The sequence below is a fragment of the Zeus faber genome (assembly GCF_960531495.2).
Source record: "Zeus faber genome assembly, chromosome: 1".
NCBI classification, from domain to species: domain Eukaryota; kingdom Metazoa; phylum Chordata; class Actinopteri; order Zeiformes; family Zeidae; genus Zeus; species Zeus faber.
The window spans coordinates 12,217,610-12,230,998 of NC_137193.1; the positions used below are offsets into that span (position 1 = coordinate 12,217,610).

The 13,389-nt window shown below is 44.2% G+C and overlaps 1 protein-coding gene across 3 annotated transcripts; it reads left to right on the top strand.

Annotated features, from left to right (window-relative positions):
- Window positions 1–1,959: 1,959 nt before the first annotated feature.
- Window positions 1,960–11,986, top strand: LOC307234052 (cellular tumor antigen p53-like). 3 transcript variants are annotated; one of them, XM_080005610.1, is made up of 13 exons: window positions 1,960–2,175; window positions 3,328–3,416; window positions 3,510–3,558; window positions 3,657–3,854; window positions 5,826–6,000; window positions 6,440–6,552; window positions 6,900–7,009; window positions 7,134–7,255; window positions 7,924–8,015; window positions 9,795–9,865; window positions 9,972–10,042; window positions 10,214–10,236; window positions 11,749–11,986. In XM_080005610.1, exons 2-13 carry the CDS (start codon window positions 3,340–3,342, stop codon window positions 11,791–11,793), a joined length of 1,146 nt encoding a protein of 381 aa, XP_079861736.1. In that variant the 5' UTR covers window positions 1,960–2,175; window positions 3,328–3,339; the 3' UTR covers window positions 11,794–11,986. The 3 variants fall into 3 exon arrangements, 2 of the variants coding, with proteins under 2 accessions (XP_079861736.1, XP_079861735.1); XM_080005609.1 differs by having other exon boundaries at window positions 1,990–2,101; XR_013844291.1 differs by lacking the exons at window positions 9,972–10,042; window positions 10,214–10,236; window positions 11,749–11,986 and adding an exon at window positions 7,784–7,841 and having other exon boundaries at window positions 1,990–2,101; window positions 9,795–9,861.
- The last annotated feature ends 1,403 nt before the right edge of the window (window positions 11,987–13,389 follow it).

A 13,389-nucleotide genomic window follows, 5' to 3' on the forward strand; every position in this document is an offset into this window, starting at 1 on the left:
GTGGTCCAGCGGAGCGGCCAGGTCCGAAGCAAGGGCCTGGTAGATGGAGACAAAGTGTTGGGCACCAGGGCGGCCACGTGCATCTGGGGCAGGTGAACACACCGGGATCCAGGCCGAAAGAGTTGGTTTCTTGTTTAGTTTCTTCTGAGGGGGGAACGTAGGAGCCATGTAGCCAGGTCCGTGCTCAGCCTGGTGGGGGGGGGGGGGGGGGGGGGGTCACAGTGTGGTCTTCATGCATTTACCTCAATTCAAAGCTGATAAAGCCCCTGTAAGATAATTCATATTGGGATAAATAAGGGATTGCTCCCCTCCCCCCTCTTGTCAAACGTTGGGGGCAATTCGACTTTGATTACGAGACACTGGTCCAGCTCGCTCACTTTGATGGACGGGCTGGGGCACATTTCATTCCATGCAAAATAAAGGGAATAATTATAACAAATTCTACAATGCTATGCACTGTGCTGTACTCCATAACTAGAAAAATCCTTGGCGTAGATTCAAAGTGCTGGTACGTCCTCCTTCTCTTCTCCTCCTCCTTTCTTCTTTGATTAATAACCGGGGCGTAGAACGCACGGCTTTATAGGGGTGCATTTCTGACGTCACAAAGCGTGTCATGAGCTCCCCTCGTCATAGGTCGACGGGGTGTGGGGGTTACATGTTTGCGTGTTTCAATGATTTCAACCATAGGCACAAAAGCGGAACTTTTTTGTTTTTTGATATTAGATTAGATTATAAATTATCATTGTATTGTCATCAGATTTATATTATATAATATTATCAGATTCCTATCAGATATTATGATATAATATTAAATTATAACATTACAAATACTATTAGATTATGTTGATTACTATTATCATATTATTATCATCATATGGTATTGTTACATTAGCATTATGATTGAGACTAAAATTAGTATGAGATTAAACGCACATAAACTTTTAGCCAATTAAATGCTTTGGAGCGATTAGTGATTGTGAAAGGGCAGGCATGGGGCCAATCAGATTTCACAATGGAGCCACCGCCCACTTTGCCCCCGCCCCAACTCCACCCCTGTTAATAATGATGATACTACTACACATAAAAGTAGGACCATAGTAGGACCATCCTATGGGATGGACCCTTAATAAATAGCTGCAGGCAGCAGTACATGGGATCCCGGTTGTGCAACCTGCACATATAACAAATTGGATGGTGATGTCACAAAGCGCCCCACTCTACAAATGAATCGCGGAAAGCCAACATTCTCAGACTCCCGTGAACCTCACCACTAATAACGGTTTTCACTAATTCCTGCTCCAAAGGTGGATATATATCGCTGAATGTAAATATATAGCTGAATATATAAATATATAGCTAAATATCGCTGCAGGCAGCAATGCACGGGTCCAGCGTAGTTGTGTTAGTTCCGAATAAGTTTTCAGAATTCCCGTGAAACGCAGCGTCACTCACTTCCTACGGAAACAAATGACAATTTTCAAGAGTTCCGAGGGAACGACGATTGTCTGAGAGCAACCTGTGCCCTGCAGTGTTTTCACGTGAGCATTTGGTGCCGTAGCGACTTTACGCAATTTTTGGAGAATTTTGAATTTGGTGCGACGTCCACCAAAATTGGACTAGAGCATGTCTGGACCGCCCCGGATATAATTTATCGGATGGGTTTTTGCTGCGCCCCATAGTTTGGCTGCACTTAATTTGAAAAGTTCACCAAAAAATGTCAATCTGCCATAACTCATCCACGCATCGTGCCATTATCACCATCCAATTTGGTCTTTCTTTTGTCTATTATTATTTATTTTTAGCGCTAGGATGCAAACTTTCTACATACGAAAACGAACTGAGCGTACATGAAAGTGACACGACGTACTGGGCCAGCGGGACCCATTCTGATCCGGGTCCTGTGATTTCCGAGCGCCCGGGAACGCCTCGCTGCTCCGCCTCGCCCCCGGGCGGTGGGCGACCCTCCCCGCCTCTGCGGAAAACCCCTACGCGGCGTGGGCCGCTTCGCAAAACCAAAACATTTGGGTTCCCCGTCCCGCCGACGCCTTTCTGCATGCGGACGGGCTCGCCTCCCCCCCCGCCGCCGCGTTCCCCTATCGGCGTGCGTGAGGTCGAACCAAGTAGAATAATACAACGTTTGGTGCTGCAAGGCGAGACGCGGACGCCACGACCCAGGTGGTAGCATTAGCGTTAGCGTTAGCATTAGCGTTAGCATCAGCATCAGCATCAGCATCCGCACCGAACAGCGATGGGGTTTCTCAAACGGGTCTCGGAAGAAAGGCGTCAAGGGGGAGGGGAGGGGGGTTGTTATCGATTTTACACTTGCTTGTCGAGGTTGTGATACCGGTTTAGTCGCGGAAGCTGTAGAAATCGATCGGAGGCGCGTGGGCCTGCCCCTTGGGAAGTGGCGGTCGACGGTGTTTTTATTTTGGACGCGGTTTTTCATCTCGATCCGATCGAATCTATATCGAAAAAAAAAAAAAGAGCCCCTACCGAAGTATAAAGTTAAGCTCGCGGTTTAGTGTGGAAATCCGACTTAAGCTCGTGTGGAGTGTTTTGCGATCTCCGGGCCCGTGGCCTACTTTGATTGAGCGCTTTTCGATCGTGCTTGTCGTAATATCGCGATACAGCCAAATGACGTCATACAACGTCATTACCGTAAAGTTATCGAGGCTCTAACTAGTTGGCCATGATATCCACATGACTGATAATTAGTTCAGTCCCCGTCCTGACGTTTTAGTTGACTATTGATTAAAAAAAAAAAATCGATGATTTTCCTTTTATGTTCATGTTATTTCACTAGAATCTGCCCAAATAATTGCGATAATGTGATAGTTGTGACGGCTCTGGTACTGATTGTTTGAATGAAGTTAAATATTTTTTTGTGTGCGTCCATATCTAATGGACGCACCAGTTGTCATTGTCCAATTATCTATATTCAGTGTTCGTAACGGAACATCGCGATTTGGTTTATTATATTTGGTCAATAGGTTTTAGCAGATTACGTGATGCTTTGTGATTATCATTGCATATTGTTCCTACGGATGATTTTTCTGCTATTCGGTTATAGTGTTCTCCCACTGCGTCAAGTTGCATCATACATTTAAAAGATATTCATTGTTTGTGCTCCTGATCTTTTGTATTTCCTTCCATAACTTAGCTCTCAACACTGTACCCCTATCCAGGCCAAGCCACAATAGCTGAATGTTCCTTTTAGATAATTTGACTCATATTTATTTATCTTCGGGGGTTCAGCAGCTTTTTTTTTTTTTTTTCTCTACTATCACACATCAGTCGAAGTAATCGGAAGCCTCCTCCTGCTTACAGGTGCCAGGAGCCATGGAGGAATATAGCGGGGATAAATCAGAAAGTCTTCCTCTGAGCCAGGACTCCTTTCAGGTTCTGTGGGGTAGTGTGTAAGTCCCAAAGACTTTTCATTTCACGCTTTGAATAATTTTCTGTTTGTAGACCGTATTTTAACTTATCTGTCCCCTCCCGCTTTGCTCCAGCTTGACGCCGTCAATATCAGTCATCCCGACGGGAAGCGACGATGCCTGGGTAATGCCATGAATGGGGGAGAACTCATTTATCAGATGAATTGTGATTTAATTGAATTGAATTGTCATGTTAAACAACCTTTACTGCTCATACTCTAGTTCCATGTTTTGGAGCCCGACGCCGCGCTCCATGAGGGTTTTGACGACCGCCTGTTCGAGTTGGCTCCCGCTGTCCCATCCATCGACTGCTTGAACCCGCCGGCCTCCACGGTTCCCACCACCAGCGACTACCCGGGAGAGTTCGGCTTCCAGATCAGATTCCAGAACTCTGGCATGGCCAAGTCTGTCACCTCCACCGTAAGTGACGCCGTCCGGGGGGCTCGTCGGGTCGTTCGTGACATAGAAAGTGTGAATCGGGTGCATTCCAATCCCTTGCATTGAGGCGCATTAACTTGTCTACCCAGATTTTTGATGTTCTAATGTTTTATGCCAATTAGGCTCGGACCAATATTACAATATTATTCCCTGTCCGTCCGTGGGACCACGTGTTGTTTAGATCTCCTTCACTGTGTCCAAATTTACGGCAAATTCACGGCAAATCCAGTCATTTTGAGTATGCGGAGGGATGGTACCTTAAAAGACTTTCCTTAATCGATAGTTGTTAACCTTAACAAACAGTCCTAGATTAATTTACAACATAAAAGCTCAATATCACTTATGATATACAGAACACAAAATGCGTGTTATTTTCTTCAGTCAAAGATTTATTGTAAAATTTAAGTAACAGGCATTCTTGTATCATCACAAAAAATGAATATGAAGGTGTGTACACCTTCAGGTGTGTTACTTTAACAGGAAATAAAATACGCGCGCCATCTCATCTGTCACACGTGAGACCGTTGCTCCGCTCGGCGCGAGCAGCATTTACATTCCCCCTCAAGTAGTCGATGTCAGACAGAATTGTCAACTGGTTACACTCCGTTTCCATCGTCAGAAGGGTCAGTCAGCTCGGTGGAGAGGGGGCGGGTTCAAAGGTCCCGATCCAGGCAAACGGGAACGGTGACAGTTAAACAATCTGCAGCAGAGCGGGGCCATGTTGGATCTGTGGGAGAGCGCGCTTTTCAGATTGTTCATTCGATGGTGTCATTTGAAATCTTAGCAATTCAATTATTAGCAATTAATTGACGATTAATTGTCATACATATGTATCGCAATATTTCTGCGGGACTTCATCACAATAAAATATTTGGGATATGGCCCAAGCCTAGATGGATGTGTATTAGTAAACTATCGTAGGCTTTAGCTCTGATAGTGACATGAAATGAACCAAAAAGACAAATTTGTGGTTAATTACAATTATTCATATGACAATCAACTGATCCTGACTGCCCTAGCTGCAATATATTATTTTAGATGTTGCATAGTATCGTTTCATAGTATAGTAGTTTTTTTATTTTTTTATTTTTAAGGAATATTCAGCCCAATTTTCGTCTCATCGTGGAACAGCAACGGTGCAGATCGAAAGGAAAGCAGCTGCTGGAGATCTTCAGCTTAACAAAAGAAATTCCTCCCGCCCCAAGTGTACCACATGCCTCCCAAATTGGTTATGATGGACTTATTATATTTTATTAAAAAAATCAATAGAACAATTTAAATTGTACCATTTATAACTGAATTTCTTGAATAAATGAGAGCCTCTTTTATTCAGGTATTTCAACTCAATTCCCTTTTCTTAAATTAGTTTTCCTTGGCCCGAAATTATTTTAAATAAATGGGCGGGTGGGAAAACCTTGTTATTTTAACCATAAAGTAACCCCTTACCTCAGCGGCACGCTAAAATCCATCCATCCTTTCCGACCGTCTCGTGGCATTCAAGTGGAATCTCATTCATTTGTGAAGATTTGGTAGAAAGCTTAAAGTGGAGATGCCAGTCACTGTGTTTCGACAGCCAATGGCAGACAGGTTTCCAGGGTGACTCGTCCCTCGGCGTCTCCCCATTGGCCGTGTATTTGGGTTAGGGTGTCACAGCGTTCAAACCACCACCCCCCGTTACTCGCCTCTCTGGGGGAAGTGCTGCAGAGTGCTGTTCCAACATGACGGGACATGTTTCTCTGCCAGGTTCTACAGTACCAGATGGGGTTAAAAATGATCTCTAGCCGGGTATGGACAAGTATTTTTTTTTAAATTTAGGTGAAAGTAGCCAGAGTTTGAGGTTTTGTTTGGTTGCGGTCATCGTTGTCTTCGTTGAAATGCAGTTCTTGGTGAGGCTGGTCACGTTGACGAAAAGTTCAGACTGATTTTTTTTTTTCCCCCTCCTTCCTGTCGTAGTACTCGCCCGTCCTGAACAAGCTGTACTGCCAGCTGACCAAGACCTGCCCGGTGGAGGTGCTGGTCACCAAGGAGCCACCGCAGGGCGCCCTGCTGAGGGCCACGGCTGTCTACAAGAAGTCAGAGTATGTGGCCGACGTGGTCCGCCGCTGTCCCCACCACCAGAGCGAAGATGGTAAGACTTGTCTGTCTGTCTGTCTGTCTGTCTATCTATCTATCTATCTATCTATCATCTATCTATCATCTATCTATCTATCTATCTATGATATATCTATCTATCATCTATCTATCTATCTATTTATTTATTGTAAAAATCCCATGAACGTTACTTTTAGTTGTAATAAACTCGATGGTGGCAAATCCGGGTCCGAAAAGTGAAACTCCACTCCCAAGATTTTTGAGTCAACCGTGTGGGTTTGCCTATAAGCAGCCTGGATGTAGTGAAAACCAGGCAGGACTTTTACTCTCTGAACCTACCTGGAATTCTCCACCTCTCATTTTTGGTGCTCATGGCAATCTAAACGTTTATTGTTATTATTTTTTGTTGCCTTCTAAATCACCCAGTTCTATCCGTCTGTCCTTGTTCCGTCTCACCTTTTCCCGGTCCGTCTCAGTGGTGGAGCACCGCAGCCACCTGATCCGGGTGGAGGGCAGCCAGCGAGCCCAATACATGGAGGACGTCAACACCAAGAGGCAGAGTGTGATCGTGCCTTATGAGCCCCCGCAGGTAGGAGCCCCCACACACACACACACACACACACACACACACACACACACACACACACACACTACCCTATTGATTGATAAACCTTAAACTTGTGTGGCTTCATGATGGCATTGTTTGGGCTTCCAGGATATCAGCAGAATCAATTAAAGTGGATTGTGTTGATTGCTGGTTTTTCAGTTCTTGAAATAGAAACATGGTTTGTTCCATTAAAAAACTTATGGTGCGTGTGTGTGTGTGTGTGTGTACATAACATACTTGCATGGGTTTGTGTGTGTGTGTGCGTGCGTGCGTGCTTGACCTCGTCTCGGTTTGATGCTGTTTAAGTCGCCGTGCACTTCCTGTTGCAGCTCGGCTCAGAGATCACCACGGTTCTGCTGAACTTCATGTGCAACAGCTCCTGCATGGGCGGCATGAACCGTCGGCCCATCCTCACCATCCTCACCCTGGAGACGCCCGAGTGAGTCTCCTTTATTACATTTCATTTCACTTTCATCATCTCATTCATGATTTTCTTTGGATTGACACAAGATGTAGAAATCCCAGCTCCTAGTGATCCAGAGCTCTACCCCCACCTCCTCTAGGTGTCAGGTCCTCGGCCGTCGGTGTTTTGAGGTGCGAGTGTGTGCCTGCCCCGGACGCGACCGCAAGACCGAGGAGAACGCCTCCAAGGCTCAGAACGGCACCAAATCCACCAAAAAAAGGAGTAAGTAGCCCACCGTGTCCCACCTTCGGGCTGAGTATTGTTTAAATGAAGAATTATCAATACATTTAAAAAACCTGCTTGGATTTGAAAACATACCTTTTAGAAACTGCAAATATATGGCGCTTCTTACTTTTGCTGTTGGATAATAGTTTGATATTTGGCTCGCTGGCAATGAAGAGATTACCTTCTCAGGTATCGGAATTGGCAGAATGTTGCGATACTATCTGTGGCATGTTGGCCTCGGTGTCTCCGTTTCTCTCTCTCTCTGCGGTCCCGCTCGTGGGACAACACACATTAAGAAAACTTCCTGACCCGAGTCAAGCCAATCAGCGCCGCTGGGGCACGGGTTTCCCTGACTTGGGCGCAACGCCACAGGGAGAAGCCCGTGCCGGCGTTTTGCAGGCCGCGGCTTAACCACGCCCCTCGCTCTGCCACACTATCAATAGCGTTAAAGTATCTGATGCTGATATGCCAGGCATATCCCAGAGTGCTTTGCTGCCACTTCCTCCTTTGCATTCTGTTCCCCAGCACAGGGAACCCTAAACCGGGGTCAGCGGCCCCCCGAGTGGTCCGTGAAAGAGCTGCGGTGCGTCTGCAGCACATTTGTTCATTGTTTGGCATTTCCTTATTGGCGGATGAAGTGATGGGTTGTCTTCTTGCTTCCCTAGAGAGGACGCCTGTCCCTGACGCATCCACGGCCAAAAAAGCGAAGCCTTTCTCTAGTGGCGAGGAGGAGGACAAGGAGATGTTTGTGCTGCATGTGAGTTCATACTCCTACATTCATGATGTAGGATAATGCTGATGAAAACGATGGGTCAAACATGAAGAGTTGCTCAGAATTGTTTTATTATATATATATATATATACATATACATAGTGGGGCAAAAAAGTATTTAGTCAGCCACCAATTAAGATGAGAGAGGCCTGTCATTTTCATCATAGGTACACTTTGACTATGAGAGACAGAATGGGGGGAAAGAATCAAGGAAATCACATTGTAGGATTTTAAATGAATTAATTGGTAAATTCCTCTGTAAAACAAGTATTTGGTCACCTACAAACAAGCAAGATTTCTGGCTTTCACAGACCTGTAACTTTTTCTTTAAGAGGCTGCTCTGTCCTCCACTCGTTACCTGTATTAATGGCACCTGTTTGAACTCGTTATCAGTATAAAAGACACCTGTCCACAACCTCAAACAGTCACACTCCAAACTCCATTATGGCCAAGACCAAAGAGCTGTCAAAGGACACCAGAAACAACATTGTAGACCTGCACCAGGCTGGGAAGACTGAATCTGCAATAGGTAAGCAGCTTGTTGTGAAGAAATCAACTGTGGGAGCAATTATTAGAAAATGGAAGACATACAAGACCACTGATAATCTCCCTCAATCTGGGGCTCAAGGCAAGAGCTCACCCCGTGGGGTCAAAATGATCACAAGAAGGGTGAGCAAACATCCCAGAACCACACGGGGGGACCTAGTGAATGACCTGCAGAGAGCTGGGACCAAAGTAACAAAGGCTACCATCAGTAACACACTACGCCGCCAGGGACTCAAATCCTGCAGTGCCAGACGTGTCCCCCCTGCTTAAGCCAGTACATGTCCAGGCCCGTCTGAAGTTTGCTAGAGAGCATTTGGATGATCCAGAAGAGGATTGGGAGAATGTCATATGGTCAGATGAAACCAAAATATAACTTTTTGGTAAAAACTCAACTTGTCGTGTTTGGAGGAGAAAGAAAGCTGAGTTGCATCCAAAGAACACCAGTCTTACTGTGAAGCATGGGGGTGGAAACATCATGCTTTGGGGCTGTTTTTCTGCAAAGGGACCAGGATGACTGATCCGTGTAAAGGAAAGAATGAATGGGGCCATGTATCGTGAGATTTTGAGTGAAAGCCTCCTTCCATCAGCAAGGGCATTGAAGATGAAACGTGGCTGGGTCTTTCAGCATGACAATGATCCCAAACACACCACCCGGGCAACGAAGGAGTGGCTTCATAAGAAGCATTTCAAGGTCCTGGAGTGGCCTAGCCAGTCTCCAGATCTCAACCCCATAGAAAATCTTTGGAGGGAGTTGAAAGTCCGTGTTGCCCAGCGACAGCCGCAAAACTTCACTGCTCTAGAGGAGATCTGCATGGAGGAATGGGCCAAAATACCAGCAACAGTGTGAAAACCTTGTGAAGACTTACAGAAAACGTTTGACCTCTGTCATTGCAAACAAAGGGTATATAACAAAGTATTGAGATGAACTTTTGTTATTGACCAAATACTTATTTTCCACCATAATTTGCAAATAAATTCTTTAAAAATCAGACAATGTGATTTTCTGGATTTTTTTTTTCTCATTTTGTCTCTCATAGTAATGATGAGTAATTATGAAAATAACAGGCCTCCTATCATCTTTTTAAGTGGGACTTGTACAATTGGTGGCTGACTAAATACTTTTTTGCCCCACTGTATATATATATGTACATACATACGTACATATATATATTATTCTTGGAGTCCGCTTCAGTTTGATTGACGCGAGTTTCCCCTCAGGTCCGTGGACGCGAGAGATACGAGATGCTGAAAAAAATCAACGACGGCCAGGAGCTGCTGGACAAAGAGAAGTAATTCATTTATTATTGTTATTTATTAATCCGTGCAATTACTTTACACCACAAGATGATGGTGGATGATGGCTTGTCATTTTTATTTCTCCCTCCTGTGGCGTAGGCTGCAGGACAAGGCGGCGGTGAAGCTGGAAGTGGCCGTGGGGCCGTCCAGAGGGAAGCGCCGCATGCAGAGTGAGAAAAGCGACAGCGACATGTGACTTGTTCCATTGGGGGCAGGAGAAGAAAAATAATTGAACGGGTTTAATGTTGATGGGTTGTTCCCTTCCTGCTTGTCTGCGTCTGTCTGCAAACAATTCGATCTGACGTCTTTACCTTTTTTTTTTTTTTTGTTGTTTTTCTTAGATCGGTGTGTGTCTACAGTGAAGGTATGCAACACAAACAGTAAATCCCTCTGCCCGTAAATTGTCAGTGGCATCGCACGGTGCCGATTAGCCCAACGGACCCGCCGGCGGGTCCACGGCACGCTCCGTGTTTGATGAGCTCTTGCAAGCTCAGTTTTTAAGCTGAGTTAAAGCCTATGAGTGGAAACGAAATCTCCAGAGGATTCCGTAGCTGTTAACCGTGTCATGCTATTGGCTAGCTTGCTGAGAAGCGGGCGTAACAGCTCCAAAGTCGGCAATCTTTTTTTGACAAAGATCAATAGGCGTACCTATTTTCAAACGGGTCCCTTGACCTCTCACATCAACATATCTGAATAAAATTGGGTTCATTAGAGGCGCAAGAGTCTCACCATTACAGCCATTCCTGACATATGTCAGCTACATAGGGTATGCTAGCTTCAGGGTCCTGAACACATAGTTTTCTGAATGCAGCGAAAATATGTAATTTTGCCTTTTTTTTTTTTTTTTTTTCCCCCTGTTTCTGCACACTGTGGTACCGAAACAGTCATGACACTGTAGAAATTAGGTGTGGCTACAAAGCCGAGACTCTTGTGAATCCAAAGAGCCCAGTTGCATCCATGAGTGATATGGCCTCATGGGAACTATTTCAATGTGATGACAGCAATTTTTGAAACTTGACCTTAGTGTATGAAATGCCCTATTGTGGCCTCCGGGACGATCACTGCCTCATGAAACTCTTAAGAATATAGACACCTTTCAGAAAATGTATGGGATGTCCGGGTACATTGAAGATCAGTGGGTTTTTCTGAGCCATATCCAGAAAAAAGTGCTTGTCATCCAATCACAAAAATCTCAGATTTTCAAATGTTATTGATAATGCATCACAGCATGAATTTTTTTTCACAGCATTAAGCGCTTTTCAAGTCATGGGGTCTTCAGGTGGTCTTTTGTGGATTTTTGACCCTTTTTTTTTTTACACATTCTCGTGTGTTCAAAACGGCTGGAAAGTGTACCAAAGTTGTGTAATCAAAGGTATCAACCCACATCTTTGTGCAGTAGCTAATCGCATATTATTGAGCATGGGAATGGCCGTCGTTATGTGTGAGTATAATATTTAAAGCCACTTTACATTCAAAATATTAATAATTTTATCAGGCACAATTCAAAATATGTTTATTACCTTTTAATTGATAGAATATAGAAAAGATTGACATACAGTGTCAAGCTGCATCTCAAATGGGACCCACACACACACTAAGAAAGGGTCTCTGGGCAGGTTTAATGGCATTCCAAACCATGTATGTTGCCAGTTATTTTTCTATACTGTATTCTGACTGTGCAACCCACCCCTCAAACCTGCGTCTTTCAAGCAGTGTTGCAGTTGTCATTGTAGATGTTTCTTGGTTTGCAAGCAGATCTCGACCCCCCCCCCCCCCCCTTTTTTTTAATTGTAAAATGAACTTTGAATGTCCTGCTATGACCACCCCCCCCGGTTCCAAAAGACAATGTCATTTGAATTATTGTATGATTCAACAGGCTGAATGGTGCTACGATGTATGCCCCAGTCACAGTGGGACTTAAAGAAACCACTTTATTTTACACTGCCATGAATGACATTTGCATAAGGCATTTTTTTTTTTTACTTCTTTCTTCATAGCTTATTTTTGCCAGGATAGTTTTCTATAAGGATTTGTTATTTTCTCATGTGCTTTTGTATTGATTCGCCTTTTTGTATTCATCTTCTCCACACGCGACCAAAATAAATAGTTGTGGAACTAAAGGGTTGTTTGTGTTCATTTAGGGGGAAATTAATGTGCATTTTGTCAAGGATTTACGGAAGTACTCTAGTGACCGCTGAAAGGAAATGCTGCGTCACATCAGAGCAAGGAGCAGCATACAGCCGAAATATAAAGCTCAGAATTAATTCAATAGTTATCTGAACATCGGACACCTGAACTTATGTCCCAGTCAACGGTCTGCAGTCTGCAGGTGCTTAAGCAGCTTTTACAAATATAGGGCCACCGTGTTAAATGCCATTTTATAAGGTCTGGATTTAATCATACAGTAGGAGCCACTTGAAGAGAGGCCTCTTCCAGCCGTTTGACAGCTCAATTGCAACCGAGTCTCAGCCAGTTTCCAGCTAACCAGAATGCACTTCCCAGCCGGTTGCCATTTGCCTGGAATCCCCCCTCCTTCTCATGTGTCCTGACGGGGCGTGTTTGATTTTGACTGTAAACACAGCCATTTATTCAATTGCAGTGTGTCACAATGAGATGGCGCTAACCTCACAAAAAAACCCAATCACATTCTAGAGAGAGATTTCAGATTTTCACCCCTAAACCTGAACATTACCTGAGATATTGTCCTTTGAACCCTGTAAATGTCTTATTTTCGTGTTTTATTTATAGATGTTTTACAGTTCATAGAATCGTGGTCAATCATAACCAACCCTAGGTATTCATAACCTAATACCTAACCCTTATCTGTAATGCTTCATTGAATAGTAATACATTTGTTTATATTTGTCTTTAAAGGTTCTTAGATCGAACTCTTATACGTGCAGTTTCCTGGTGTAAACATCTGGCTGAATTACTACAATCGTGAACGAGAACTATCCATGTGGCAGAAACGGTCATGTGAAAAATTGTGCATGCAGAGTATTATCCACATGGTGTAGAAGAAAATGTGATTCATCAGACCAGGCCACCTTCTTCCATTGCTCCATGCTCCAGTTCTGACGCTCACGTGTCCATTGTAGGAGCTTTCAGCGGTGGACAGGGTTCAACATGGACACTCTGACCGCTCTGCAGCTACACAGCCCCATTCGCAGCAAGCCGTGACGCACTGTGTGTTCTGACACCTTTCCATCACAGCAGCATCAACTTTTTCAGTAACTTGTCAAAGTCGCTCAGATGCTTCCAGCACAACAGCTTCAAGAACTGACTGTTCACCTGCTGCCTCATACATCCCACCCCTTGACAGGTGCCACTGGAACAAGATGAGCAATGTTATTCACTTCACCTGTCACTGGTTTTAATGTTGTAGCTCTCTCGCTCTCTCTCCTTTTATATATATATATATATATATATATATATATATATATATATATATATATATATATATAAAATGTGTATGTTATGTTGGAGAATTTTTAAATCGTGTTCCATGTGCCCTTTT

Coding starts and splice junctions, on each gene's coding strand:
- LOC307234052 (XM_080005609.1), top strand. CDS start 2,054: ATGCGGACGGGCTCGCCTCCCCCCCCGCCGCCGCGTTCCCCTATCGGC. Junction 3,417..3,509: donor CAGGTTCTGTGGGGTAGTGT/GTAAGTCCCAAA, acceptor GCTTTGCTCCAG/CTTGACGCCGTCAATATCAG. Junction 9,866..9,971: donor GAGCTGCTGGACAAAGAGAA/GTAATTCATTTA, acceptor CCTGTGGCGTAG/GCTGCAGGACAAGGCGGCGG.